Genomic DNA, 26,842 nt, shown 5'->3' with positions numbered 1-26,842 from the left:
ATGCCTGGATCCCTATATATTAATATATATATATTTATATATTGTACAAAGCGGCGGCACCCAGAGGCAATAATGGACAAGACTGCAGATATGATCAAACATTTTGGATGTATTACATACACATCTTCATCAGGATATACACACACACACACACACACACACACACTGGTCGAAGTGGAAATTTTTAAGTGGAGGTATGGAAAGATAGCAATGCATTTCTGCGCGCGTGCTCCAGAAAAGTGGGTATGGTCACATAAAAGGGGGCGTGGCAATTACACATATATTACACATATAATGCCACCTATAGTGCTGATGAGGGTAAGGAGGAGAGGGTGAGGAGAATGGGGGAAGAGGGGCAGAAGAAGAGGGAGGAGGAAAAGGGGAGCGGTGGTGAGGAGCTGAGGAGGAGTAGGAGGGTCAAGGAGTGGAGGAGGGGGTAGAAGGGAAGATGGGATGCGCAATGGTTTGGAAGAGTTGCCAGGGATCACTTTAATTCCCCTCTCTTCCCTCCCTCCAAGGACAGGCAGATCCATTACTTACCTGCGTTAGAAGTAGTGGATCTCCTCTACTCCAGCAGGCTCCAGCAATGGTGGTGGCAGGTGTACTGTGTCCCGGCCACGGCGGGTCTAAGTCCCCAGCTCCAGCAGTTGCCGTGGTGTGTAAACTGCATCCCTGCATTGCCATAATAAACATACATAGCATCCATTAGGTATGGCCATATACGCACTCACCTACTATCCCTGTCACACTTTCCCCCTTGTATGTGCCAAACCTCTGACCTACTGGGCATATTTATCTCCTCCCCCCTACCCCAGTGGGTAGTTAGTGCAGAGAGAGAGAGACTGAACAGACAGATAGAGAGAGAGAGGGAGATGGAGCACACAGGGCCGGCGCTACCCGCTCAGCGAAGGATGCAAAGCAGGGAGGCGCCAGGCTAAAGAGGCGCTCTTCCCCTGCCTGCATCCCCGCTGATTTCTGCCCTGCTTCAGTTGTTCTTGCCGGCTACTGCTGCCTGTCAAAGCATAGGACAGGCAGGGCAGCAGCGCCGGCAGCTAGGAAACCCTTGCACTGGTTCTTTTTAACTAAATAGAAAGTGAAGTCAGCGCCGCGGCTCCCTAAAAAGGGGCGGAGCTACGTGGAAAATGGGCGGAGCTACACGGGAGAGTGTTTCCTGTGTGTCACAGACTACAGTGGCAGCAAAGCTTCATTAAGTAAGTGGAGACAATCAGCGAGATAATGAGTGTGTGTTGTGTGTGTATGTTGTGGTGTGGGACAGTGGTGCAGCTACTGGGAACATTGGGCCTGATTCTGGTTGGACCCACAAAGCTGCGAAATATGCAGCTTTGCAGGTTCTCTAAACGCCGTCCTGCACCCGCACGAACGTCTGCCCTACCTCGCACGCTGATTTCCACGCACGCTTGTGTGTGGGGTCAAAATCATTCAATGGTCGACGACCATCGATTGATTTTTGCAAGTGCTCAAAGCTGTAAGACACCTCTCTGGTGTCTTACATCTGCGAGCGCCGTGGGTGGGCAGCTGACATTGACTGACATCTGCTGCCTGCCCACTGCACCCGCGTCATGTTTGAATTTCCATGGGAACGCCCATGAAATGCTGGGCGTTCCCATGGGCACGACGATGGCCCACGGCCCCCGCCCGCACTGCTGTGTGTGAGTGGCCGGCGAATAATCAGTTTGCCGTGCCCACTCGCACACTGAGGCTTTGCTCGCGCATAATTACTTATGCAGAGTCTTTAAAAATCGCTCCCCTGTGCGTATAGAATAGGCTACTATGGGCATAATGTGTGAAAAGGGAGCTGCTACTTAGGGCATTATGCGGGCAAACTGTGTTAATTGCCCTGCTTCTGAGGGCATTATGTGTGTAAACGGTGTTGCTACTGAGAGCATTATTTGTGTATGCGGCGCTGCTACTACAGACATTATGGTGCTGCTATTATGGCATTATGTGTGTAAACGGTGCTGCTACTATGGGCATTATGTGTGTTAGTGGCACTGCTGCTACTGGGGGCATTGTGGGTAAGCAGTGCTTCTCCTGTGGATATTGGGTCTGATTCTGGTTCATTCGCAAAAGCAAATTCTCTATTTAATGAACAAAACCATGCTGCACTGCAGGTGGGGCAGATGTTACATGTGCAGATAGAGTTAGATTTGGGTGAGTTATTTTGTTTCTATGCAGAGTAAATACTGGCTGCAATATAGATATCAGTCTGAAGTACAAACTCCCCCCAAATCTAACTCTCTGCACATGTTACATCTGCCCCACCTGCAGTGCACATGGCGGGGTTATTCACATTGATTTGAATCCCCCGTGGGTACATGAAGACCAATGGTGTGCATTTCTGTACATGTGCAGAAGCATGGTGCACGCACCCAGGACAGCCAGCGGGGGGGGGGGGGGGCGGGCACCGGGTAGCTCCATTAGCATATGTTTCAGGTGCATTTCATGGGCATTCCCATGAGAACGCTGGGCGTTCTCATGCTAATGAGGCCTTGACACAGGTGCGAGGGCAGCTGACATCACCGAATGCTAGCTGCCTGCCCATTTCCATCCCACGCATATGTAAGTGACTTCAAAGTCACTTTTATAAGCGTGCACCTTCCACATCTTTCGGAGGTTGGCGACCATCGAAAGATGTGGGTGTTCCCCGCTGCATGCAAATGGATGTTATGTTAAACACTCGCAGCCTGTGCATGGGAACACACACTGTGAGGGGTTGCGGGCAGCCCTGCATTCGCCGAATTTGCAGTCTTGCGAATCAACCAGAATGACCCCCATGGTATTGTCCATTGTAGAGAGAGTTTTCTTTTGCTAATGAACCAGAATGAGGCCCATTATGTGTATAAGGGGTGCTACTACTGAGAGCATTATGTTTATAAGGGGCACAACTACTATGGGAATTATGTGTATAAGGGGTGCTACTGGTGTGGGCATTATGTGTAAGGGACTCAACTTATGCAGCCATTATGAGTGTAAGCTGCATTGCTACTGGGTGCAGTATATGTGTATGCGTCACTGCTGGCATTCTGTGTATAAGTCAGAGCCGGCCCTAGCCTAAATTACGTCCTAGGCAAGATTTTGACTGTTGCCCCCTAGCACCGCCACTAGTTCCGTCTCTGACCCTGCTCCCCTTTCCCAGCACCATCAACCCTCATCATAGCAGTCATCATTTTGGTGTCCCTACCCGCAATATTTTAAATAGAACCAGCGCACACATTCGGTGCCTTTTTTGCTGAAAATTCATCTTATTTGCAATGTTATGACCAGCACACACAAGGAGCTTCTGATGATTAAAATGATATGCAGCATGCCTATATTCTGTGTGCGACTGTGGTTGTACCTGCATATGGAATGCTATGTTACAGTGATTTCCATGAATACACTATTTCATATGCAGATACAGCCTCACTCACACACAGAATATAGGCATGCTGCATATCATTTTAATCAGCAGAAGCTGCTGATGCCCCTGGGCATTCCAAATGCCCTAGGCAATTGCCTAGTTGGCCTATGCCTAAGGCCAGCTCTGGTATAAGTGGTGCTACTACTGTGGGCAATATATATATATATATATATATATATATATATATATATATATATATATATATGTAAGTGGTGCTGATGTTTCGAAGTGGCGCTGCCTGGCGCTGCCTGGCGCTGCAACTGTGGGCATTATGTGTAAGAGGAACTACTACTGCAAGCTTTATGTGCATAACGGGAGCTACTAGTAGGGGTATTAGGTGCTACTACTGCAGGCATCATTATGTTTATAAGGGGCGCTACTACTGTGGGCATTATGTGTGTAAGGGACGCTGCTATTGCAGGCATTATAATGTGTATAATTTGTGCTACTATTGAGGCATTATGTGTATAAGCGAAACTACTACTGTGGGTATTATGTACATAAGCGACACTACGACTGGGGTTTTTTTTGTGCATAAGAGACACTACTACTGTAGGCATATGTGTAAAGGGCATTATTGTGTAGTGAAGGGGAACTGTGGTGTCTATTGTGAATAAGATTGTGCTACCGGTGTGGTGTAGTTTGGGAGGGCGCAAATTTATAGTTTGCAGGAGGGCGCCGAACACCCTAGCACCGGCCCTGGGAGCACAGTGAGTGGCAATTCTAATAAGGCAGCAGCGGGTCCCCTGTCCACAGCAGGGGCTCGGCTTCAGCGCTGGTGTCATCAACTTTGGCTGCGGTGGGAGAAGGGTCTCAGCACTGACAGCAGGGTCCCGGTGCACTGCAGTTGTTCTTCCTCTGGTGCCGAGCAGCAGAGCGCCGGCCACGTGGTCGGCGCCGTGCACGCCGCATCAGCAGTACAGTGATCCGGAACTCTCCTTTGGCGGCCCCCCCGTCTTGCCCGACCTCCTGCCTAGTGACAGGAGCAGTGTCCAGCATGTTGAGTTGGGAGTACCTTAGGGGGGACAATCGCTCCCTTTCGCACCCCACATCCTGCAGGCTAATAGCCACTGAAGGGGTGGGGGAGGTCACGGCCGTCAGCGCGGCAATAACAAAAAAGAAAAAAAACAGTGCTCGAAGAAGTGCCTGTATATAATACCAGTGTATACCGGCCCACTTCGAGCACTGTATCTCTCTCGCTCTCGCTCGCTCGCAGATGTACCAAGCAGCGTTATGTGCTTTTTCAGCACTAACGCCAGTAAAAGGTCTCCCCCCCCCCCCCCCCCCCCCATTTTAGTCAAATGTATGAAAGGGGCCTTTAACGTTAAGTTCAGGTGCTATCCTCTTGCTTTTAGTTATTGCTTTTTACGTCTCAGGCAATGTATTATTGCCTTCCCAGATGTAAAGCCCACTCTGTCCTTTTCGCCAGCCCTAGACTAGCGTTGAGGTGATATTGAAGGTTTTTTCTTTCTTTTTAATTAAAGATCTCTATGCGGCTGCCCTGGGCAGGGGAAGCAGCTACCACATATGGGGGGCGACTGCCGCGGCCAGGGGAAGCAGGTACAGGGGGTTGCTGCAACAGGCAAGGGAAACCAGGAACGGGGGGCGACTGGAAGCAGCGACTGCGGCAGTGTCCAGGGGTGCACGGGAAGCAGCGACCTGGGGTCATGGGACACTGCTATTGCGGGCAGACAGAAGTGGAGCTAAAACAGGATGCCGCCAGAGGTACATTGAGGAGAATGCTGAAGGGAAAGGAAAAGCAGATACCGTGGCTGGAGGACAGGGAGGTACAGCCGGAGGCAGAATTGGAGAATAGGGAGCAGAAGCCAAGGTGCTGCAGCCGTGGACAGGGGGAGAAGGAAAAAGTACCACAGGCAGGGGGACTAGGCGCAGCTGCCGCAGCCCGGGGAAGCAGCCAGGGAGACAAGGAGCTGCAGCCATGGCCAGGAGGACAGGGAGGGACTAGCTGCAGCGGAGTACGGCTGCTCTGATCAGAAGAGCGGGGAGCTGCTTCTGGAGCAAAAATGACAAGGAGCTGCTGCAGGAGGCCCTATATACTCCAGTAGGGAGATGCGGCCAGAAGGCACACATGCTCAGTGCAGAGAGAAGGAGGCGTTAATATGGAAACAAAAAAAAAAACAAAGGATAAGAGGTGAGTTAACGATTAATGTTACTCACTAACTGCAAGATAATACATTATGGTGAAAAAAGTCCCTGCTTCTCAGCGTTATGGTAGGAGAAGTGGGAAATGTTGTATAACAAGCATTAGAGAGAGAGAGGTTAATACAACTGACCACAATGGAATTTTTTGCACTATACTGAGAAAACTAGAAACTATTAATAAATAAAATTGTGGCGCTCGGGATTTCAAATCCATTCCACAAATATCTATAACATACAGTATTAGTTTTTTGTCTGTGAGACAAGCTGGAACAATTAATACAGTAGGTTAAATCACTTCTGTGCAATTAAAGAAAATGTAGAAAACATGACCTATTTGGGGACTGTAGTTGAAAAGCATTGATTCGGAGGATCAGCAGAAGCTTTGTTTTGCCACAAATGCTGTCTAGTTGCCACATATGTACAGTAATAACACTGTCAGACCTATGGCCCTGAAATTTTCCTGCTCACAATCTTCCTCTTAAAGTATAACCCATTTAAAAAAAAAAGATGTAATTTACAAAAGAAATACAAAATATAGGTATTGTGGCGATCATAACAATGCAAACGATCGTGCAGATATGTTTCTGTGCACAATTCTCTCTATGGGCCGTAATGTACTAACATATGCAGCTTGCATCGCAGTGCGTGACAGAGGCCTCCTGTGATGTTGTGTGCGGGGGGTCTCCATCTCCTCCTTGGCTTTGCGGCAGTCCCCGGCGTCTCCTCTTTCCCCCTGCAGCTGGAAGGACATCCCCTGCTGTGAAATGCTGCTGGGGGAGGAGGAGGAGCAGCAGCACTGAGGACGGGGAGGGAGGGTAGGAGTCTGCAGTGGGCGGCGATAGAAGCCCATAGGCTTCTATAGGGTATCGATACCCTGTCCTGTGGTGATGCAGCGGCTGGGTATTAGTACAGATGGCGGCTGGCGATTCTGCCGCCATCCCCTGCAAAGACCAGCCGTCTTTGCAGGGGATGGCGGCAGAATCGCCAGCCGCCATCTGATCTGCGAAAGGCTTCCCCCGGGTCCCTGCCGGCTTGCCGGCAGTCACCCGGGGTCCCCAACGCCTCCCCTCTCCCCCCCGCCACCTCCCCTAACCCTGTCCATCTCCCTGAAGTGGAGACGGACAGGGTTCCCGTCGCCCCGCCGCCCGGAAACTGAGACGCGCGTGCATGTGAGACGCACGCGCGTCTCAGTCAGATGGAGCGCCTCGCCGCTGGCGGATTGCCAACGGAGACAATCTGGCGATTCGCCAGCAAGAGGGAGCCCGGCTCCATCTGTACATATAAAAATGCTGTAAAACTGGGGTTTTACCGCCCTATATTACAGTAGGAGCCTGTCTCATCTGTCTTCCTTTGGCCATGGCTCAGGATGGCTAGCCATGGCTATTCTATTGTTCTCAGCTGCAATACAATACATAGAACAATAGAGTAGGGGTTTAGCATAGTAATCCAATTACTGACTTAATCCTATTATAGAGATAGATGGGAGTGGCTCCCACTGTACTTTATGGGCGGTTGGTAGCTCATATTATGACATGATAAAATTACCATAATAAAAAAATATGTATGCAAACATTAATAGAACTTTGAATAACAGTCATCTTTAATGTAAGAAATATGTAAATGAAACATCATGCTGGGCACACCACACTGTAAGCTCCGGACTAGTGTTTAGCATGTTGTGGAGTAAGTGAAACTACAAATAGTTGGCCCCTTTAGCCTACTCTCAGAAAGTGCTAGTGGAGACTGCTTGGTTATTGTATAGTGGGTCGACAGTCACTAGGTCAAAAATGAATGGTTGACAGTGACTAGATAGACACCTATAAATGGTCAACATTAACAGAAGGTCAGCATGAGTTTTCAAATTTTTGTGTCTGTCGACAAGGACTCCAAATAAGTGTACCGCGGTTTTTCTGCATGGTGCCTCGCTGCTTGACACACTATTATAATCAAACTATATGCCCACTTGGATGTAAAGTATGAACAAAGTTGGTCCCCCCCCCCCCAAAAAAAACATGAAAAACGTGTGCCGACCATGTAGTATTCAATGTTTTTTGAGAGTCTTGCTCACCGCTCACTGTTCTGTGTCCCTGTGATCTCGCTGAAGTGCTCAGCACTTTTTCTTATCTCCTCATTTCTGACTTCCTCAGTATTCAACTTGTGGCCAGCTCGCCGGCCCCTTTTGCGAACTTAGCATAATTATGCGAGTTCAAATGGGAGTGCTGTAACTGGAGACATCTGTTTTCTCCTGCTCTCCACGTGAGCTGGTCAGACTGGGATATTTCTGAGCAGGGTGTTCATCTCAGCAACGTGTTCCTCGCATTTGTGGACTTGTATTTTTTACAAAGGTTTAGAAAGGTTAATGTTTTGTTCAGTATTTATTTTACAACAAATGGCTGTGTGACAATTTTAATTGGGTTTGTGCAGACGGGTGTATTTTGTTCTGTTTGGCCTTTATCCTTGTGTTGTGCTTTTAGCATTGTTTCTTTGCCCTGTGTTTTTATTTAATTTATTTTATAATTGTTAGCGTGTTTAAAAGCCTGTTTGGGGGTTAGGTGAGGAAGTATGGGGAATTACTAGGAGCATTCCAAAATGATTTCTTATTGGTTACCATTAAAATAACTTATTAAATTCCAAATAAATTAATATATAAGTACAGCATTATGGCACTTGCAATAAATACATTAGAGTACATTTTTTTCTTTTTTATAAGCCATAAAAAACAAAAAAAAATAACAACTTTAACAAAGATAACCTTACAGTTCACCTAAAAAAGATGCCGAGGGAAAAATGGAGAAGATCTCTAAAAAAAGAAACCAGCAGGACTCGCAATTTGTGCATTAATTACACTTTTAGAGAGAGACACTAAAATCCCCATTGAACAGACATTACGAACACCGGGGAGAAGTGCAGGGTGAACTGAGTTAGTTCCGCAAAATATTTTTGGAGAAGCAACAGAGCTGAATACAGGGAAGCACAAAATAGGAGAGAAAAGTTCACTACTCTCCAAAAAACATGCACACTCACTGTTATTTACGGCGACATAGGAGCATTGAATAGAATACATGCCAATGTCGGTCTTTTCCTTGCGTCGGCTTTCTAGGTTTTATTACTGATTTTGAGCAACTCCTCCCAGGCATTTTGGCTAATAATTCCCAATAAAAATGTATACCACACCATTAGCAGAAGTATACCCTAAACCCCCATTTGGGTTGAAGTCTCTAAAGGATCATACACCCTGGCCAATTGAAAGGGCGATATATTGATGCACCATCGGCCAGTGTGTACAATCAATATATCTGTGAATGGCGTCATTCAGATATATTGCATCAGCTGTGCACCACTATATCTAAAGAAATATTGGCTGTGTGTACCGGCGATCCCCTGACCACTCATACAGACGCTCCTGGAGCCTCTGGTGATTGACAGCTCAGTGGGCTACGTCCACCCATTTGTGATCTCAAACCCAATTGATTGGGCAGCGTGTATGGAGAACACACTGCCCAATCTATCTGTAAATATATATGCAGTTCAGCTTCAGATATATCTACTACTTAAGACATGCGGAATTGCAAGCAAATTAGCTTGCAATTCCTTGCAAGCAATTAGTGGGCCTTAAGGGGCTATTCCGACGGATTGGGCCGAGAAATCGGCCTAAAACGGATGTTTGACACCTCATCCGACCCGATGCGCGGACCCGTGCGCATGGGGTCGAACCTTACAAACTGAACCTGGTGAAGGTTCAATCTGTGGGATTGGACCCATCAGCGGCGCATCACAGGTGCTTTTTAGCACCCCCTACGTATCTAGTCTGATTCCGAGGTGTGTGCCAGCAGTACCACACCTCTGGCACACACCTTTCTGCATGTCCGACCTCCAGGCGGCGGGTGTTGAGTGGCGGCGGGAGCGGTGATCAGCAGTACGAGCACAGGGGTATTAGAAATTTTTAAAAAGTGTGAAATGATTAACCCGTCCAGTTGATCACCGCCCGCAGTCGCTCAGCACTCTCCGCCCGCCCCACTATCACATGTAAAAATGGCACATCAAGTACCAAAATTGTATGCAAGCCTCCCGGGGAGCTGCCGGGTGGCAATTAGGAGAATTGGGTTCAACTTGTTCTTATGTATGGTGGCCTTTATACCTGTCAAATGTATACAAAAGCATTTAGGTTGTAAGAACCTCTTCAGCTTGTTGAATCATGAATGTTCTTTTCGGTCAATGTCCCTAACAGTGTTTTTTTTGTTTTATAGTCTATTGTGACCTAAAAAAAAAAAAAATTGTCTAGATATGCTTGTTATCAGGTTTTTTTAACATGGTTTTGTAATATCATCATGTTTTCTTAAATTAGGATCTTTCAGTATGGAATCTTCATTTCGATACACTGTGATTCTCATGTCCATCCTATTGTTCATGCACATCAGCTACATGGATGATTCATGGCACTTCAGGTAAGCAAAAATACCTGATATCGTTCAGTGTGTATGCACTATATTGTTTGTCCAGGCAGTTCAAGGTAAAATCCTTAACAATATTGTTCATGAACTATAACTCATAAGGCAGGGGTTCCCAAACTGTGTGCCGTGGCTCCCTGGGGTGTGACGGGTGCTGCGGCCAGTGTGCACAAAGGCAGCCAGCCGAGTTCGGTAGTGAGCAGTATGCTGTAACGGGGAGGAGGGGTGCGGATTCAGCCGGCAGCAAGAAGGAGGAGGAGGTAAAAGGGGGGGGGGGGGGGGGAGCCAGGGGCGGATGCAATTTGCTGCCGGGCTCCAGTCTTCGAGGGGGCATTATCTTCATTGTCTCCCCCATCCACATTGTAGCTCCTCCCTGCTCGCTGTGCCGCTAGATGCATTGCCCCCCACTGCTCCAAGCACTCCCAAGTCCCAGGATTGCCCCCCCCCCTCTCACTGTACTACAGAATGAGCCAGCTAGCGCGACCTCCCACCCGCCCGCCGGAGCCTGCTGGAAGCTTCCCACTCACAGCCTCCTGACATTTACAAGGAGCTGCAGCAGGCACCTGTAGGCAGCTCCTCTCAGTCAGTGAGACTCTAGTCCACAGCAAGTTTGTGTCTCTCCTGCCTGGGGCTACTTGCATGGGAGAGGGGTGACCAGGTGCATTTTTAATAAATGGCCGAGTGAATTACCACTGTCTTCCCCCCCATGTACATCTCTCTCTCCATGTTTGTTTGTCATTCTACCCCTCTCTGCTGTTTTGCCCCTCTCTGGCCATGTCTTTCTGCCCATAACTCTGCCCTGCTCTGCCCATGTCACACTGCCCCGCTCTGCCCATGTCACACTGCCCCGCTCTGCCCATGTCACTCTTCCCATGTCACTCTGCCCCTGTACCTAGAAATGTTATATAAGTGATTTATACATAGAAAGGGTCAAGCTGGCAAAAGGGAGGGTCGTGGTGCTGCATAGTAGAGAATTGACATGCTATAATAAGTGATTTATATGAGGAAGGGCCCTTGGGGCCCAATTCAGACCTTTTAACTGTGCTGTGAATTCACATGAGCGATTATCGAACTGCACATGTGCATGGTACTTTTTGCACATGCGCAAGCTGTAGATACGAAGGCTGCCTCCACTGGCTTCTTGCAGGGTGATTGATACCCTGTAACCAGGCATTTTCTGCGATTTCCCCAGAAACCGCAGGTGTTTCCAAGCCGGTGGGAGGGAGGGTCGTTGACATCAGGTCAGCGGCCTCCTCCCTATGGCCTTCACAACGCTAGACTTACTCAGTGCTTGCAGGCAGGGGGAAAATCATTCGATGGGGAGTAATTTTCCCCTTGTGCACACGGCTACAAATTCATTGGCACCTGTGCACAGGAGCAGGGGGATTGAGCTTGGCGTGGCGGTGTTTACCTGCTGCTGGTCGAATCGAGCCTTCAGTTGTCCAGGGTGCCTTGAAAAAGTCATGGAGACCCAAAGGGTGCCTTGGACTGAAAAAGTTTGGGAACCACTGGCATACGGTATACCCAATGTGGAATGTGTACCGAGCTGGGGCTAAAGCTGCAAGACTCATTTTGTGGCTGCAGCAAACCAACATTTCTATACACGTATATGACACTAGTATTGGGCACTTTCTCTAATCATTACCACTGCTATTGGATACATTTCATGATTGAGGAGAGATAACATATTTTACACTTTCTATTTTTATCACCTAGGCTAATTCTGGACTCTGCCACCGTCAGTATATGTTAATGTTGCGTTTTTTTCTTTTTATTTATTATGCTGTGCAAATGTGACACTACAGCCGGCTGCACACCTAGGCCCTTCTTCTGGTTGGTGCGGTAATGTCCTCGTGCGTTCGTGCCGCCGATGTTTTGTGTCTGCGCATGTGCAGAGGCGTCTCTGCGCATGTGCGAACGGGACGCACGTCCAAATTCCGCATGAAATGTGTACACTACGAACAGGGGGTGGAGAGGGGCGTGAAGGGCTGTTTGCTCATTACCATATGTTTACACCCCGCGTTTCATGGGCGTTCCCATAAAAACGCTGGGCGTACGTATGGTAATGCGGCCGTGACGCACGTGTAGGGGACGGACATATGACATTGCCGGATGTCAGCTGCCCGCCCAGATCCCTGCTTTTGCACGGAGAAATGCCCGTGTGGTCTGAGGTTGCGGGAGCTGGCGGACCACTCGGTCCTGCATTCGATGGTCTGCGACCATCGAATGATGGGGGAGGTTCCAAGAGATGGAGGAGGTGTATCCATGAGAAATACACCTGTGCTCCGTGCGGTCAGCGGCTTACCGCATTCAGACGGAGCGAGCGATCCGTACGAAAGGCGGGGTTTAGGAGACACGGTCCCGGCCGCATATTCGGCTCCGGCCGCACCGACCAGAATAAGGCCCCTAATTATTTATATGTCCAATTTATCTGGTGGGGGTATACGGTCGCTAGGTTGACACTGTGAAGGTCGACCAATAATAGGCTACAGGGTTTAGGTTGTCTATGAAATAATTGAAGATGGCTAGGGTCGACAGGGTCCGAAGGTCGACACAAGCATTAGGTCCACAATAGGAAGATCGACAGTCAAAAGGTCGACAAGAACTTTTCAGGTTTTTTTTAACTGACTTGTGCTGACAGGCAGTATTTCATACCCTACCATCCACTAGGGCATGTAGGGAAAATATAATAGCGTGTCTAGTGCAGCAGGGCACAGCGGGGCAGATGTATTAAGCTTGGAGAAGAGATAAACTGGAGATAAAGCACCAGCCAATGAAATGTGTTTGAAAATGACAGTTGGGAATTGATTGGTGCTTTATCGCCTTTCACTTTGTCTCCAGTTTATCTCTTCTGCAGGCTTAATACATCTGCCCCACTTTCAGAAGCATGGCGAGCTCAGCCATGCGGTACACTGATACAGTGTCCATGTCAACTTATGGCAAAATTCGGGACAAAAAACCTGAAAAATTCATGTTGACCCAATGCGACCCTGTTGACCTAAGCCATGTCGACCTATTTTATGTCTTGACCTAAGTCTGCCGACCTTTAATGATCGATCTAATGACAGTTGACCTTCATAGTGTCGACCCTATGACCCATGCCCCTGGTAGAAACAGAAATCTGGTAATGTATGAAAGCATATGATAATTGAACATTTGCTCCCAAAACCCTGGTAAACAGAATTTCTCTTTCATCCATCCTGGTGACACAGCTCAACCATGGGATGTAGGAGGGTCCGCTGAAGCCAGGCATCTATGATAAAGCTTTGAGAAAGACAGGCTCCTCCCTTCTACATGCCAGCATTCCTCAGTTCATTTTAGGTGCCCACCAGAGTGGGTGCTATGCTGAAGGGCTACTGAAGCAGCCATGTTTTAGGGTAGCTGGGGGTTTGTTTTTAATTATTATTTCACCTACTTAGTGCAGGAATGCAGTGTGAGGCTTCCAGGGGAAGTTTCCTCACACTGACAGCGCAGCAGGTGCTGACAGAAGCGCATCCTGTCAGCTCCTTGTGTGCTGAGAGACACTGGGGGGTATTCAATGCTGCAGCGAGCGGCCGGCGAGGGGGTTAAACAGCGAGGATTGCAGAAAACCAGCGATCCTCGCTGTTTAACCCCTGCGCCGGCCGCTCGCTCTATTCAAACAGCGAGACCCGCGGCTACTGCAGAAAACTCGCAGTTTTTAGCCGCGAGTCTCGCTGCTTCTGGAGCCGCATCCGCCAATTCTCCCTAGCTCAAAAAACGGAGCGATGGGGAATTGGCGTATGCGGAGGGTGTGTTGAATGCTGTCAGGGTGAGTGGTGACAGCAAGCAGGAAGACCTGCTCCCTGTCACCACTCGCAAACAGCATTGAATACCTGCCACTGTCTGGTCTCGCAGCATAGCGCTTTAACCTCCTCACAGAGAGGTTTCCTGGGCCCTGGGAGACTCCTTAGCCGGCTCCCTGCTTAGAGTGGGATCATGGGCGACGGACACCCCCGCAATGGCGGCTGCCATCTTGGAAGGGTTTACAGGCTGAACTCCATTGATGTTGAAGCCTGATACAGGAGCTCAGCACAGCTTCCAAGTAGTCCCCATTGGAGGAGAGACACTGGAAGGCAGGGCTTCCTCTGGTGACCACTGAGGGTCTACTACAGCAGACAGCTAAGTACACTGGTGTATTGCATTGTACAAATGCCTGACTTATTGCACTGTGAGCCTTTATCATGACAGAAAGGTGTAATACTGCTGTGCTTGGGGAGGGAGCGGCTGCCTTGTTAATTAACTGCAAGTTTTGTGGGGTAAAATTAACGGTACTTATGTATTATCTGGGCTCCCATGTTAAATGCACCCCATTTTTTCATACCCCTACTATCCAACTACGCATGGAGTTGATTTTATATAGTGTGGCGAGCGGACGCGGTTTCATAAGAAAAACGGGAGCCCAGATATTACATAAGTAACAAATTATTTGCTGAACAGATGGACCATGGGGCTTTGTGCCCTGCATGTGAATCTGTGCCCAGTGGGCTGAGCAACCTGAGCCTGCGTGGGCAGCTGGTCTGGGAAGGTCTGTGTCTGCCTTGATACGGACTCTAAATAGACAGGGATGAGTTGGTTAGATCTCCTAGGCTATTTTCATCCCCACAGCCTTCTGTTGGCTCTATTCCTCTATCTCAGGGGGACCCTGCATTGTTACAGGCTATGCAGGACACTGCTCAGAGTGTACACAAAATGAATACCTTTATGGAACAGTTTGCTAAGGATCAAAAGGTTTTACCCAGGCACCCTTTATCCACACCACCCCTTCTTAATGTAGACTCTGAAGAAGGAGAGTGTGTTGAAGAGATGTTTTGGGACCAGAGGGAAGAGACTGAATCCTCTGTTCCAGGTATTGAAGATGGCTGTTAAACAGGTATTAAATCTATCTGATGTGGATAAGACACCCCAGCAAGGGTGTTTAAGAAACAGCGCAGAGACGCAGTTACCTTTCCTTCAGATGAAGGCATGCAAGAACTGCTGGGGGGAGCGTGGAAAACACCTGATAAAAGGCTCCTTATGCCCAAAAGGTGAGCTTATATCCCATGCTGGAGGAGCATGTTAAATTGTGGGAAAGATTCCACTTGTGGATGCCCCGTGGCCAGGCTGTCTAAGACTACAGCTTTGCCAGTGCAAGGGGGTGCTGCCTTCAAGGACCCTGTGGATAAAAAATTTGAGGATTGTTTGAAAGCAGTTTTTGAAGGAGTTGGTTTTACCTTGAGGCCCATTTTTGCATTTAGCCTGGGTCTCTAAGGCCATGATGGTTTGGGCGAATACCCTTGGTTCATTGCTTCAGCCTGGTTCTGAAGCATTTGCCTTGGCTGAAAAGTGAAAGGCTGCGGCCGAGTACACCTGTGTGCCTGGAGAAGAGGGAGTTAAGATGGCATCTAAAGTGTCGGCCATTTCAGTGACGACCAGGAGGGCCTTATGTCTTAAGGCAGTGGTAGCCAACCCTAGCCCTCGAGAGCTACCAACAGTTCACATTTTCCAGACAACCTAACTGCTACACAGCTGCACTCATTAATCACTGACACATTTTAAAAGATCCACAGGTGGAGCTAATTAGCTTACTTGTGATTCTGTGAGGAGACCTGCAAAACATGCACTGTTGGTAGCTCTCGAGGACTAGGGTTGGCTACCCCAGGCTTAAGGCTTGGGAAGTTGATAACGAGTCCAAGAAGTCTCTTGAAGCACTGGCTTTTAAAGGGGAATTGCTTTTTGGCTCTGAACTAGCATCCCTTATCAAACAGGCCACAGGGGGGGGGGAGAGCACTTTTCTTCCCACAACGGCTGCAAAACAGGGAGCATCTAGGTTTGCATCCTTTCGCTCGTCCTTTCGTCCCTCGTTTAGGGGGGTGCTTCCACCAGAGGGCAGTCTGGTAGAGGAAGATTTCCTTTGGGGAAAGGAAAGGCTACCAAGTCCCGTTTTGGTACCTTCGCAAGAAAGCAGGTTGCCAAATGGGAGGAGAAGCCCTCCTCATGACGGGATGGAGGTTACCCATTCGGAGAACAGAGTGGGGGGTTGCCTACTACTATACCAGGACGTTTGTGCTCTCTCAGCCCAGGATCCATGGGTTCTCAGTGTTTTTTCTCAAGGATACAGGATCAGTCTCAGGGGAATTCCTCCAAAGAGATTTCTTCCTACACCTTTACCAAGGGAGGTACGCTTGGGAAATGCCCTTTTGCGGGCGGTGAAGTCTAGAAAAGGGTGTGGTGATCCCGGTACCGCGGGAGGAAAGAAAGAAGGGATTTTACTCCATTCTTTTCTTGGTCCCCAAACCAGACGGCTCTTTCAGGCCTATCCTGAACCTTCACCTGTGGGTGGACCACTTCGGGATGTAATCTCTGAGGACGGTTCTCTTGAGCTTGGAGCCAGGAGAATTCCTAGCATCCGTGGACATTCAAGATGCCTATTTACACGTGCCTATTTGCAAAGAACATCACTCTTTGCTGCATTTCGCGATAGGCGAACTCCATCTGCAATTTCATGGTTTCCCGTTTGGGCTGGCTACAGCACCGAGGGTGTTCACGAAGATAATGTCAGTCTTGGCGGCGGCTCTCAGACTCAAGGGAATTGTGATTATCCTATACTTGGATGATCTTTTGTTCAAGGCAGAGTCAGCAGAAAAGTTGCAAGAAAACCTAGCGGCTGCAAATCATTTCTTGCAGAGCCATGGGTGGATATTAAATCTACCAAAGTCCCAGCTGTGTGCCACTCAGAAGCTACAGTTTTTGGGAGTTATTCTGGATACACACCTTCATCGTGTTTTCCTTCCAGAGATGAAGGCCAGAGACATTCGTCTGTTAATGTTGGCCATTCTTCAGTCGCCCGGTCCTTCAGTATGGCAGTGCTTAAAACTGCTGGGCAAGATGGTAGCGACTTTCAAGACCATTCAGTATGCAAGGTTCCCCTCAAGACCTTTCCAATGGAACATACTTTCCAGTTGGTCGGGGAATACGAAGTCCATAAAACAAGAAACCGTTCTTCTGACTCTGGAATCGTTACTGTGGTGGATGGATGGATCTGGAATTCTTTCAGTTGGGACGCTCCCTTCAGTCATGGGACTGGTTGGTGGTCACAACCGATGCCAGTCTCAGGGGCTGGGGAGCAGTAACCCTGAACCTGAAGTTGCAGGGTCTATGGTCCAGTGTGGAGTCATCCTTGCCGATCAATATACTGGAGCTGCGGGCGGTCTGGAAGAGTTTTTGAAGTGTCTCCCATTTGAATTCAGTCAGACAATGCCACGGCTGTGGCTTATCTGAATCACCAGGGGGCACGCGCAGTAGGATGGTGAAGCAGGAAGTCTCTCGGATTTTCTGGTGGGCAGAAGCAAATATTCTGGCTCTATCGGCTGTATTCATTCCGGAGATTCGGAATGTGGAAGCAGATTTTCTCAGCAGAGCAGATCTGCTGGAAGGAGAATGGGCTTTACATCCAGAGGTGTTCCAGGAAATTGTTTCTCTTTGGGGGCTCCCATAGGTGGACCTGATGGTGTCCAGACACAATTGTCAGGTGCCAAAGTTCTGTTCCAGAACCAGGAATCCGATGGCGTGGGCAGTGGACAGTTCTGTGGATCTTCAACATCGCATATGTCTTCCCACCATTTCCCATGTTGGCTCGGGTCCTCAAGAGAGTGAGGACACAAGGGGCAATGACCATTGTAATAGCTCCGGATTGGCCAAGGAGGTCTTGGTATTCAAACATACTGAGCTTGTCAACAGTGTTGTGGTGTCTTCCACTTCGACCAGACATTCTCAAACAAGGTCCTTTTCGTCATCAGGACCAAGCTCGGCTCAATTTGATGGCCTGGCTCTTGAAACCTCCATTTTGAAGAAGAAAGCTTTCTCAGAGGCAGTTTTCAGAACTATGATTAGTGCACGGAAACTGGTTTCAGCTGCATATTATTATACGGTTTGGAAGACGTACATTAGGTGGTGTGAGAGACCTCCAAATTTAAGGTTTCTAGGCTTCTGGAATTTTTACAGGATGGATTTTCCTTTGGGTTAAGTCTGCAATCCTTTAAAGGTGCAGTTGTCAGCTTTGTCTATTTTATTTCAAAAGAAAGTGGCTTTGTTGCCGGAGGTTTAGACATTCCTCCAGTGGTTTACCCGTCTTAAACCTCCCTATAGACAACCAGTGGCACCTTGGAATCTATTACTGGTGTTGGCAGTGCAGCAGAAAGCACTGTTTGAACTGTTAAGGTTGGCTGACCTTAAGTTTTTGACCTGGAAACTGACGTTCCTGTTGGCTATTGCTTCGGCTAGACGTGTGTCTGAATTATGAAAAAAAAAGAGGGTGGGGCACAGTGTCCCGTGAGGGCGCCTATAAATAGGTAATTTTACTAGAGCAGCGGTTTCGTAAGTAAGGGTGTCAAGCCCAAACACAAAATATGGAAAGAAAGGGGGGTATGAAACCGCGCTTTTACCTATTAATATGCAACAGGTAAAGGTATAAATAAATTTATTAAAAACACACTTATTAAAATAAATCACATATATAAATGTATGAAAAAACTGGTACTGATGGCTGAATAATAGAAAGTGGAGCCGTGATAGTCACCCAATTTTTCCAGAGATTAGAGTCTCAGTGTCCGTTCCTATGGATGCTTCCTGGTGATATCCCAATAAAGTTTGCCGATACTGGACAATAGGAGTGATGTTATTCTCCAGCTTAGGGAGCCCCTGTTGTTATAGGGCTCAACCTGGTTTGTATTTCTCCAGCCTAGGGAGCCCCTGTTGGTATAGGGCTCAACCTGGTTTGTAGGTGCAATGTCCTGGTTAGGTACGGCTGCTGGGATGTTTATTCTGGGAAGCTGGTCCAGTCACAAGGAGATTGCTGGGTCTGGGTTCCACTAGTGGGTGTCAGGGCTCCACCACACCGATGCGTTTCGCTCTTAGGGCTTTTTCAAGGTGATGTCAAGTGTACCTTGTACCAGCACTTATATACCCCAAGTATTAGGGGGAATGAATTGCACCTGTTTCATATAGGCTTCAATTAATCAGAAAGTTCGGAAAACTAGGTATCGGCTTATATGTTCTAAAATCGGAGACAGAGCTATATATTGTACTTATCTCTTAATCAAAACACGGGCGGTTTAAACCATTAAAAAAACGTATTTTATTATTTTGGATGTTAAAAGTCCGTTTCCAGACTTCCGGTTTCATCACATCCGGTATCAGTGAGCTGCACGTGCGCTCCACTCAGACCAGCAATAGAGTAATGCTTACAGGCTTTGTATGCCCATAGTTAAGATGGCGATTTCCGTACTTCCGGTTTCCGGGAGACGGCGTTTTTAAAGTAATCCCTATTTCACACTGTGTTCAGAGCCGGTGTTACGCTCTAAAACGTCCCTCTGATGGAACCTTTCTATAGGTTCCCTTTCTATAGTGCATACCTGGGAATTGTTTTGTTATGTTTAATTCTGAGTGGTGCGCATGTGCGGCTCAGTTCATGGCTAGGGCACATAGTTCATGACATTTATATAACTACACAATATTTGTGGTGATCAGACAATATATACATAAAAATAAATACAGATAAAAATAATAATAATAAATACAAATAGGTACAGAGAAATTGTGTTATATAAGTTTGAATAGGCAGAAACAATAAATATAACAAGCACATATAATATGTGTCGGCAGGGAATTTTTTTCTATATACAAATGATGTTTATAGTGGGGGACTCAATCGACTGTAGGCTATAGAAAATATAGCTAATTCTTTCACAGATTCAGGAAAAATGCATGATAACATGCTAACAATAAAAATAAAATAAAATAAAAACATTAATAATGTAAGGCTAGTATGTTATACTAAACACAGTTATTTTTGAGGGATTAGTTGGTACCTATAGGTTCCAATTGGACACTTATCTCTAGTACATATTGATCCCTTAGTAGTGGTATAGAAACATCCTAAACGAGCTATAGTTTATCGGTGGCTTTGAATTATTTTTTGGTATACATTATTCATTATGTTATTGGTACGGTAGATTAGGACTTGGAGATGGGTGGGGCGGGGGGGAGGAGGGAGCGGGGAAGGGAGAGGAGCGGATGGATGAATTGTTTGGAAAAGGGAAAAGAAAGAATTGATGGTCCATAAAATGTGGGATTTCGGAAATGATTGAGGGAGATTTAATTGATGTTTATATCTATATGACCGTATTTAACTCAACGGCTTCATTTAGCCCTCTATATACAAATATACAAATATATAAATGTATAGAATCCATCTTATACATCCAGTACACCTCCTGTCTGCATAAGGTTTTATACCGGTCCCCGCCACGTGGGTTCTCTTAATGTGTTCTAGCCCTATCAATTTTAGGCTCCTCGGATCTCCTGCGTGGTACTCGTGGAAATGTGTGGAGACACTGGGTGTCTGTAGGTGTTTCATTATGTTCCGTCTGTGTTCAAGAAAGTGAACCTTAATCTTTCTAGTTGTGCGTCCTATGTAATAGAGTTTGCATTCACAGCTCAGCATGTATATAGTATAACTGGTATTACAGTTTATGAAGCTGTTGATCTTGATATCGGTTCCCTCTCTGTCTTCTATGGAATGACAACCCCTCATTTGGATATGTTCGCATGTGATGCATCTATTGGCACCACACCTGAAGAAGCCTTTAGGTTGTCCCCCCAGCCACATATTGGGATCTTCGCCTCAAAGTGAGGGTGTGACGGTTTTAAGGAAGCTAGGGGCCAAGGAATTCTTAATGGTTCTATTCTTTTTGAACACAAACAGTGGTTTTGCTGGGATCACATCCACCAAGAGGTGGTCCTGTTTTAGTATCTTGTAAGTTCTCCCTATTATCTTCCTGTGATGTGTGAACTGTAAATTAAAAGTGTTAGAGTTGAGATGATCAAAAAATGAAAGTGCCGAAGAGTGGTCCCCTGGGGACCACTCTTTGGCACTTTCATTTGTTGATCATCTCAACTCTAACACTTTTAATTTACAGTTCACACATCACTTGGATAGGGAACGGACTACCTTCCTGGATCTGACTCTGGAGGCACAGGGGACTAGTATAACCACATCCAATTTCATAAAAGAGGTTGGCACGAATGCCTACCTGCATTACGACAGTGCTCATTATCCCCCTTGGAAAAAGGGTATCCCCAAAGGGCAACTATTGCGGCTGTACCGCAACTGCTCAAATAGGGACACCTTTAAGAAACAAGCAGAGGATATGGTGGCATCATTTACACAGAGAGGATACCCTGAAAAGATCAGTAAGAGAAGTAATATCCCTTGATAGAGATACACTGTTACAAAATAAACAGAAACAATCCAATAACAAAAACCAACAGATCACCTACATATCTACATACAATAGCCTTTCGGATGAGATCAGGAAGATAATAGGGAGAACTTACAAGATACTAAAACAGGACCACCTCTTGGTGGATGTGATCCCAGCAAAACCACTGTTTGTGTTCAAAAAGAATAGAACCATTAAGAATTCCTTGGCCCCTAGCTTCCTTAAAACCGTCACACCCTCACTTGGAGGCGAAGATCCCAATATGTGGCTGGGGGGACAACCTAAAGGCTTCTTTAGGTGTGGTGCCAATAGATGCATCACATGCGAACATATCCAAATGAGGGGTTGTCATTCCATAGAAGACAGAGAGGGAACCAATATCAAGATCAACAGCTTCATAAACTGTAATACCAGTTATACTATATACATGCTGAGCTGTGAATGCAAACTCTATTACATAGGACGCACAACTAGAAAGATTAAGGTTCGCTTTCTTGAACACAGACGGAACATAATGAAACACCTACAGACACCCAGTGTCTCCAGACATTTCCACGAGTACCACGCAGGAGATCCGAGGAGCCTAAAATTGATAGGGCTAGAACACATTAAGAGAACCCCACGTGGCGGGGACCGGTATAAAACCTTATGCAGACAGGAGGTGTACTGGATGTATAAGATGGATTCTATACATCCAGGAGGGCTAAATGAAGCCGTTGAGTTAAATACGGTCATATAGATATAAACATCAATTAAATCTCCCTCAATCATTTCCGAAATCCCACATTTTATGGACCATCAATTCTTTCTTTTCCCTTTTCCAAACAATTCATCCATCCGCTCCTCTCCCTTCCCCGCTCCCTCCTCCCCCCCCCCCCCACCCATCTCCAAGTCCTAATCTACCGTACCAATAACATAATGAATAATGTATACCAAAAAATAATTCAAAGCCACCGATAAACTATAGCTCGTTTAGGATGTTTCTATACCACTACTAAGGGATCAATATGTACTAGAGATAAGTGTCCAATTGGAACCTATAGGTACCAACTAATCCCTCAAAAATAACTGTGTTTAGTATAACATACTAGCCTTACATTATTAATGTTTTTATTTTATTTTATTTTTATTGTTAGCATGTTATCATGCATTTTTCCTGAATCTGTGAAAGAATTAGCTAAATTTTCTATAGCCTACAGTCGATTGAGTCCCCCACTATAAACATCATTTGTATATAGAAAAAAATTCCCTGCCGACACATATTATATGTGTTTGTTATATTTGTTGTTTCTTCCTATACAAACTTATATAACACAATTTCTCTGTACCTATTTGTATTTATTATTATTATTTTTATCTGTATTTATTTTTATGTATATATTGTCTGATCACCATCAATATTGTGTAGTTATATAAATGTCATGAACTATGTGCCCTAGCCATGAATTGAGCCGCACATGCGCACCACTCAGAATTAAACATAACAAAACAATTCCCAGGTATGCACTATAGAAAGGGAACCTATAGAAAGGTTCCATCAGAGGGACGTTTTAGAGCGTAACACCCGCTCTGAACACAGTGTGAAATAGGGATTACTTTAAAAACGCCGTCTCCCGGAAACCGGAAGTACGGAAATCGCCAACTTAACTATGGGCATACAAAGCCTGTAAGCATTACTCTATTGCTGGTCTGAGTGGAGCGCACGTGCGGCTCACTGATACCGGATGTGATGAAACCGGAAGTCCGGAAACGGACTTTTAACATCCAAAATAATAAAATAAGTTTTTTAATGGTTTAAACCGCTCGTGTTTTGATTAAGAGATACAATATATAGCTCTGTCTCCGATTTTAGAACATATAAGCCGATACCTAGTTTTCAGAATTTTCTGATTAATTGAAGCCTATATGCAACAGGTGCAATTAATTCCCCCTAATACTTGGGGTATATAAGTGCTGGTACAAGGTACAATTGACATCACCTTGAAAAAGCCCGGTACTTGTGAGTTATCCGGGCGTCCGATTTTTAAATCGGGTCGGATCGGGACATCGCATCGCATCGCATGCGACCATCGGATGCGATGCGATGCGATGCCCCGATTTTTCCATAGGAATCAATGTTAAAATGTACTGAGTCCATTTTAACATGGAATTCAATGGGAAAAAGGGTCCTTTTCATACCCCTACTATCCAAGTGGGCATGGAGTTGGATATAAACCTGTGGCGAGCGTAGCGAGCCACCGAGCCCGAAGCGTGGCGAGCGGACACGGAATACCGTCCCCTCGCGGGGCTCGCTTCGCTCGCCACGCTTCGGGCTCGGTGGCTCGCTACGCTCGCCACAGGTTTATATCCAACTCCATGCCCACTTGGATAGTAGGGGTATGAAAAGGACCCCTTTTTCCATAGGAATCATTTTAACATTGATTCCTATGGAAAAATCGGGTCATCGCATCCGATGGTCGCATGCGATGCGATGCGATATCGCATCGCATCGCATCTGATTGTATGCCTTAACTTAAGGCATACAATCAAAAAATCGGACGCCCGGATAACTCACAAGTACCAAAAGCCCTAAGAGCGAAACGCGTCGGTGTGGTGGAGCCCTGACACCCACTAGTGGAACCCAGACCCAGCAATCTCCTTGTGACCGGACCAGCTTTCCAGAATAAACATCCCAGCAGCCGTACCTAACCCAGGACATTGCACCTACAAACCAGGTTGAGCCCTATACCAACAGTGTGTCTGAATTAGGAGCCTTTTCTTGCAAGTCCCCGTTTCTGTTTTTTCATGGAGATAGGGATGTTTTTGAGAACAGTTCCAACATTTTGGTCAAACTCCTGGTTTTCATTTAAACCAGGAGTTTGTGCTCCCGGTGTTTTGTCCTCCAGAGGAGGTTAGGAATAGGGACACACTAAAGAAATTGGTTGTTGTTTGCGCACTGCGTGTTTATGTGGACAGAATGAAGGAGTTTCGGAAAAGTGAATTGTTACTGGTACTGAATGTACATAAGAGAGGGTGGCCAACTTCTAAGCAGACCATTTCTAGGTGGTTAAGATCGGTTATTGCCTTTGCCTGTACTAAAGTTGGCAGAACAGTGCCCTCCAATATTAATACTCATACCATCAGGTTGGTTGCTTCCTCTTGGGCTGTGCATCACGTGGCTACTGCGGTGCAAGTATGCAGGGCTGCCACTTGGTCTTCTGTTCACACTTTCACCAAATTCTACAGGTTCCATGAGTTCGTGTCGGGGGACGCTTCATTTGGGCGAGCAGAGATGAGAACTGCTGGCTTGAGCATACCATCCCAAATGACCGGCTCTTGAACATGCTATGGTTGAGCTGTGTCACCAGGATGGATGAAAGAGAAAAGGGGATTTTTGTAAGAACTTACCGTTCGAATCCCTTTCTCTGAATCCATCCTGGTGACACAGCGATCCCTCCCTTACGCTCCGTAAGTAATGCCGTTTCATGTGTTATGTTATAATGGTTTAATTATTTGATTGTGCATATTAATATGTTCAGGCGTTGTACTGAGTAATGTATCCTAGTGTGCTCTGGAAGCTGAACTGAGGAATGCTGGGATTCAGAAGGGAGGAGCCTGCCTGTCTCAAAGCTTTAGTATAGGTGCCTGGCTCCTGCGGACCCTCCTACATCCCATGGTTGAACGGTGTCACCAGGAAGGATTTAGAGAAAGGGAATCGAACAGTAAGTTCTTACAAAAATCCTCTTATGGTCATTCAGACAAATTAACTAAATTCATTCCATTTTCCAGAATTTGGGAACAAATGGTTGATTGTTCTATGCTCCCATACATTACCAGTTTTTGTTCCCATCAGACAGATTGGACAGATAAATCTGTTTGTGTGTACCCAGTTTACGAGTGGTGACTTTTCCATTTTGTATGACCTCCTTAGTTCTGGTTTCCTGACAATTTTTTCCCTTCTCCTCCCCTATTGTTTGCTATAATAAAACCATTGTATATAAATTGAAACTTATAGAAGCTCCATTTTTATAGAAAACATGCAGAATGGAAGAAGCTTATTTTGACTCATCATTGGCCAGTTACAGTATGTAAGGTAAGTTGCTCCTTCCAATTTAATATTTTGCAAATGTTCATTGCAAGATAACTAATCTATGACCGTACTGTATGTCAACACCTTATCCTTTAAACATTCGTACATTCGTACAGTATCTGGTAATTGTCCCCAAACATTAATATTTATTCTTCCTATATTATTCCAGTTTTTCACAGTCACTGTTTTTCTGTGGGTTGTGGGGGAAATCGGACTGCACTACCTAATTACAAACCTAAGAAGAGGTGCTATCATCCTTGTAGTGTTACACAGAAATAAAAATTATAATGCATACACATTACCAAGCACTCGGTAATCAGAATAATTATAATGAACTCTACATTCTAATACACGGGTGTCAAACACAAGGCCCGCGGGCCAAATCCGGCCCGACAGACCTCGTCATGTGGCCCGCGCAGCCGCTGCTAGCCTTCACCTTTTTATTCTCTTTTTTGAGAGTTTTTTTTTGCACTGCCGGCGGCCATGTTCCTGTGGTCTTTTAAGATGTCTGCGGCCACAGGAACATGGCCGCCGGCCTCCACGGCTACGTGGAGGAGGGCCCGGCAGCCTGTTCCCTCTTATCAAAGCAGTGGCAGACGCTGGGTGGGGACGTCATGACGATGACGCCTCCCACCCACGCGTCTGCAGAGCCTGTGGTGTCATTATTATTGTACAGGGGGAGCAGCCTGTGGTGTCATGGCATTACTTTTATATTATACAGGGGGAGCAGCCTGTGGTGTCATTATTATTGTACAGGGGGAGCAGTCTGTGGCATTATGCCATGACACCACAGGCTGCTCCCCCTGTATAATAATAATGCCATGACACCACAGGCTGCTCCCCCTGTATAATATAAAAGTAATGCCATGACCCCACAGGCTGCTCCCCCTGTATAATATAAAAGTAATGCCATGACACCACAGGCTGCTCCCTCTGTATAATAATAATGCAATGACACCACAGGCTGCTCCCCCTGTATAATAATTTGTGTCATGGCATTACTATTGTTATAGTATACAGCGGGAGCAGCCTGTGCTGTCATTGCATTATTATTATACAGCGGGAGCAGCCTGTGGTGTCATTGCATTATTATTATACAGCGGGAGCAGCCTGTGGTGTCATTGCATTATTATCATACAGCGGCCCTTTGAGGGTGACCAAACTGCTGATGCGGCCCCCAATGAATTTGAGTTTGACACCTTTGACCTACATGTTTTTCTGTCTGTCTAGTATTTATCTTAAACTGCATGATTAAAAGTTAAAAGTTAAATTTTAATACATTAAATCAGAGCACTCTCTGAGCCTCTATCTACTGTTATACTAGCCCTAGAACAAAAGAGGCCTTTTTTAGCTGACCTTTCGCTTTGTTTCCAACACAATTTTCCCAATTGTTTAAACTCACAATAAACCAACATACATATTGTTTTTTTCAAAAGAGTGCCCCAACAAAAAAGAGTCTTTC

General features: G+C 46.4%; 1 protein-coding gene across 3 annotated transcripts in view; it reads left to right on the top strand.

Annotated features, from left to right (window-relative positions):
• RNASET2 (ribonuclease T2) overlaps positions 1-26,842 on the top strand; it is a 172,011-nt gene that overhangs the window by 48,266 nt on the left and 96,903 nt on the right. For all 3 annotated transcript variants that reach the window (XM_083176384.1, XM_083176386.1, XM_083176385.1), the window contains 2 exons: positions 9,930-10,029; positions 25,323-25,383. In XM_083176384.1, coding sequence (XP_083032510.1) covers positions 9,941-10,029; positions 25,323-25,383 — 150 coding nt within the window. In that variant the 5' untranslated portion in view covers positions 9,930-9,940. The remainder of the gene's footprint in view (positions 1-9,929; positions 10,030-25,322; positions 25,384-26,842) is intronic.

Source organism: Crinia signifera, chromosome 3 (genome assembly GCF_055691185.1).
Source record: "Crinia signifera chromosome 3, ASM5569118v1, whole genome shotgun sequence".
Taxonomy (NCBI): domain Eukaryota; kingdom Metazoa; phylum Chordata; class Amphibia; order Anura; family Myobatrachidae; genus Crinia; species Crinia signifera.
Note: the sequence above shows the minus strand (reverse complement) of the source record. Positions and strands in the feature narration are given on the sequence as shown.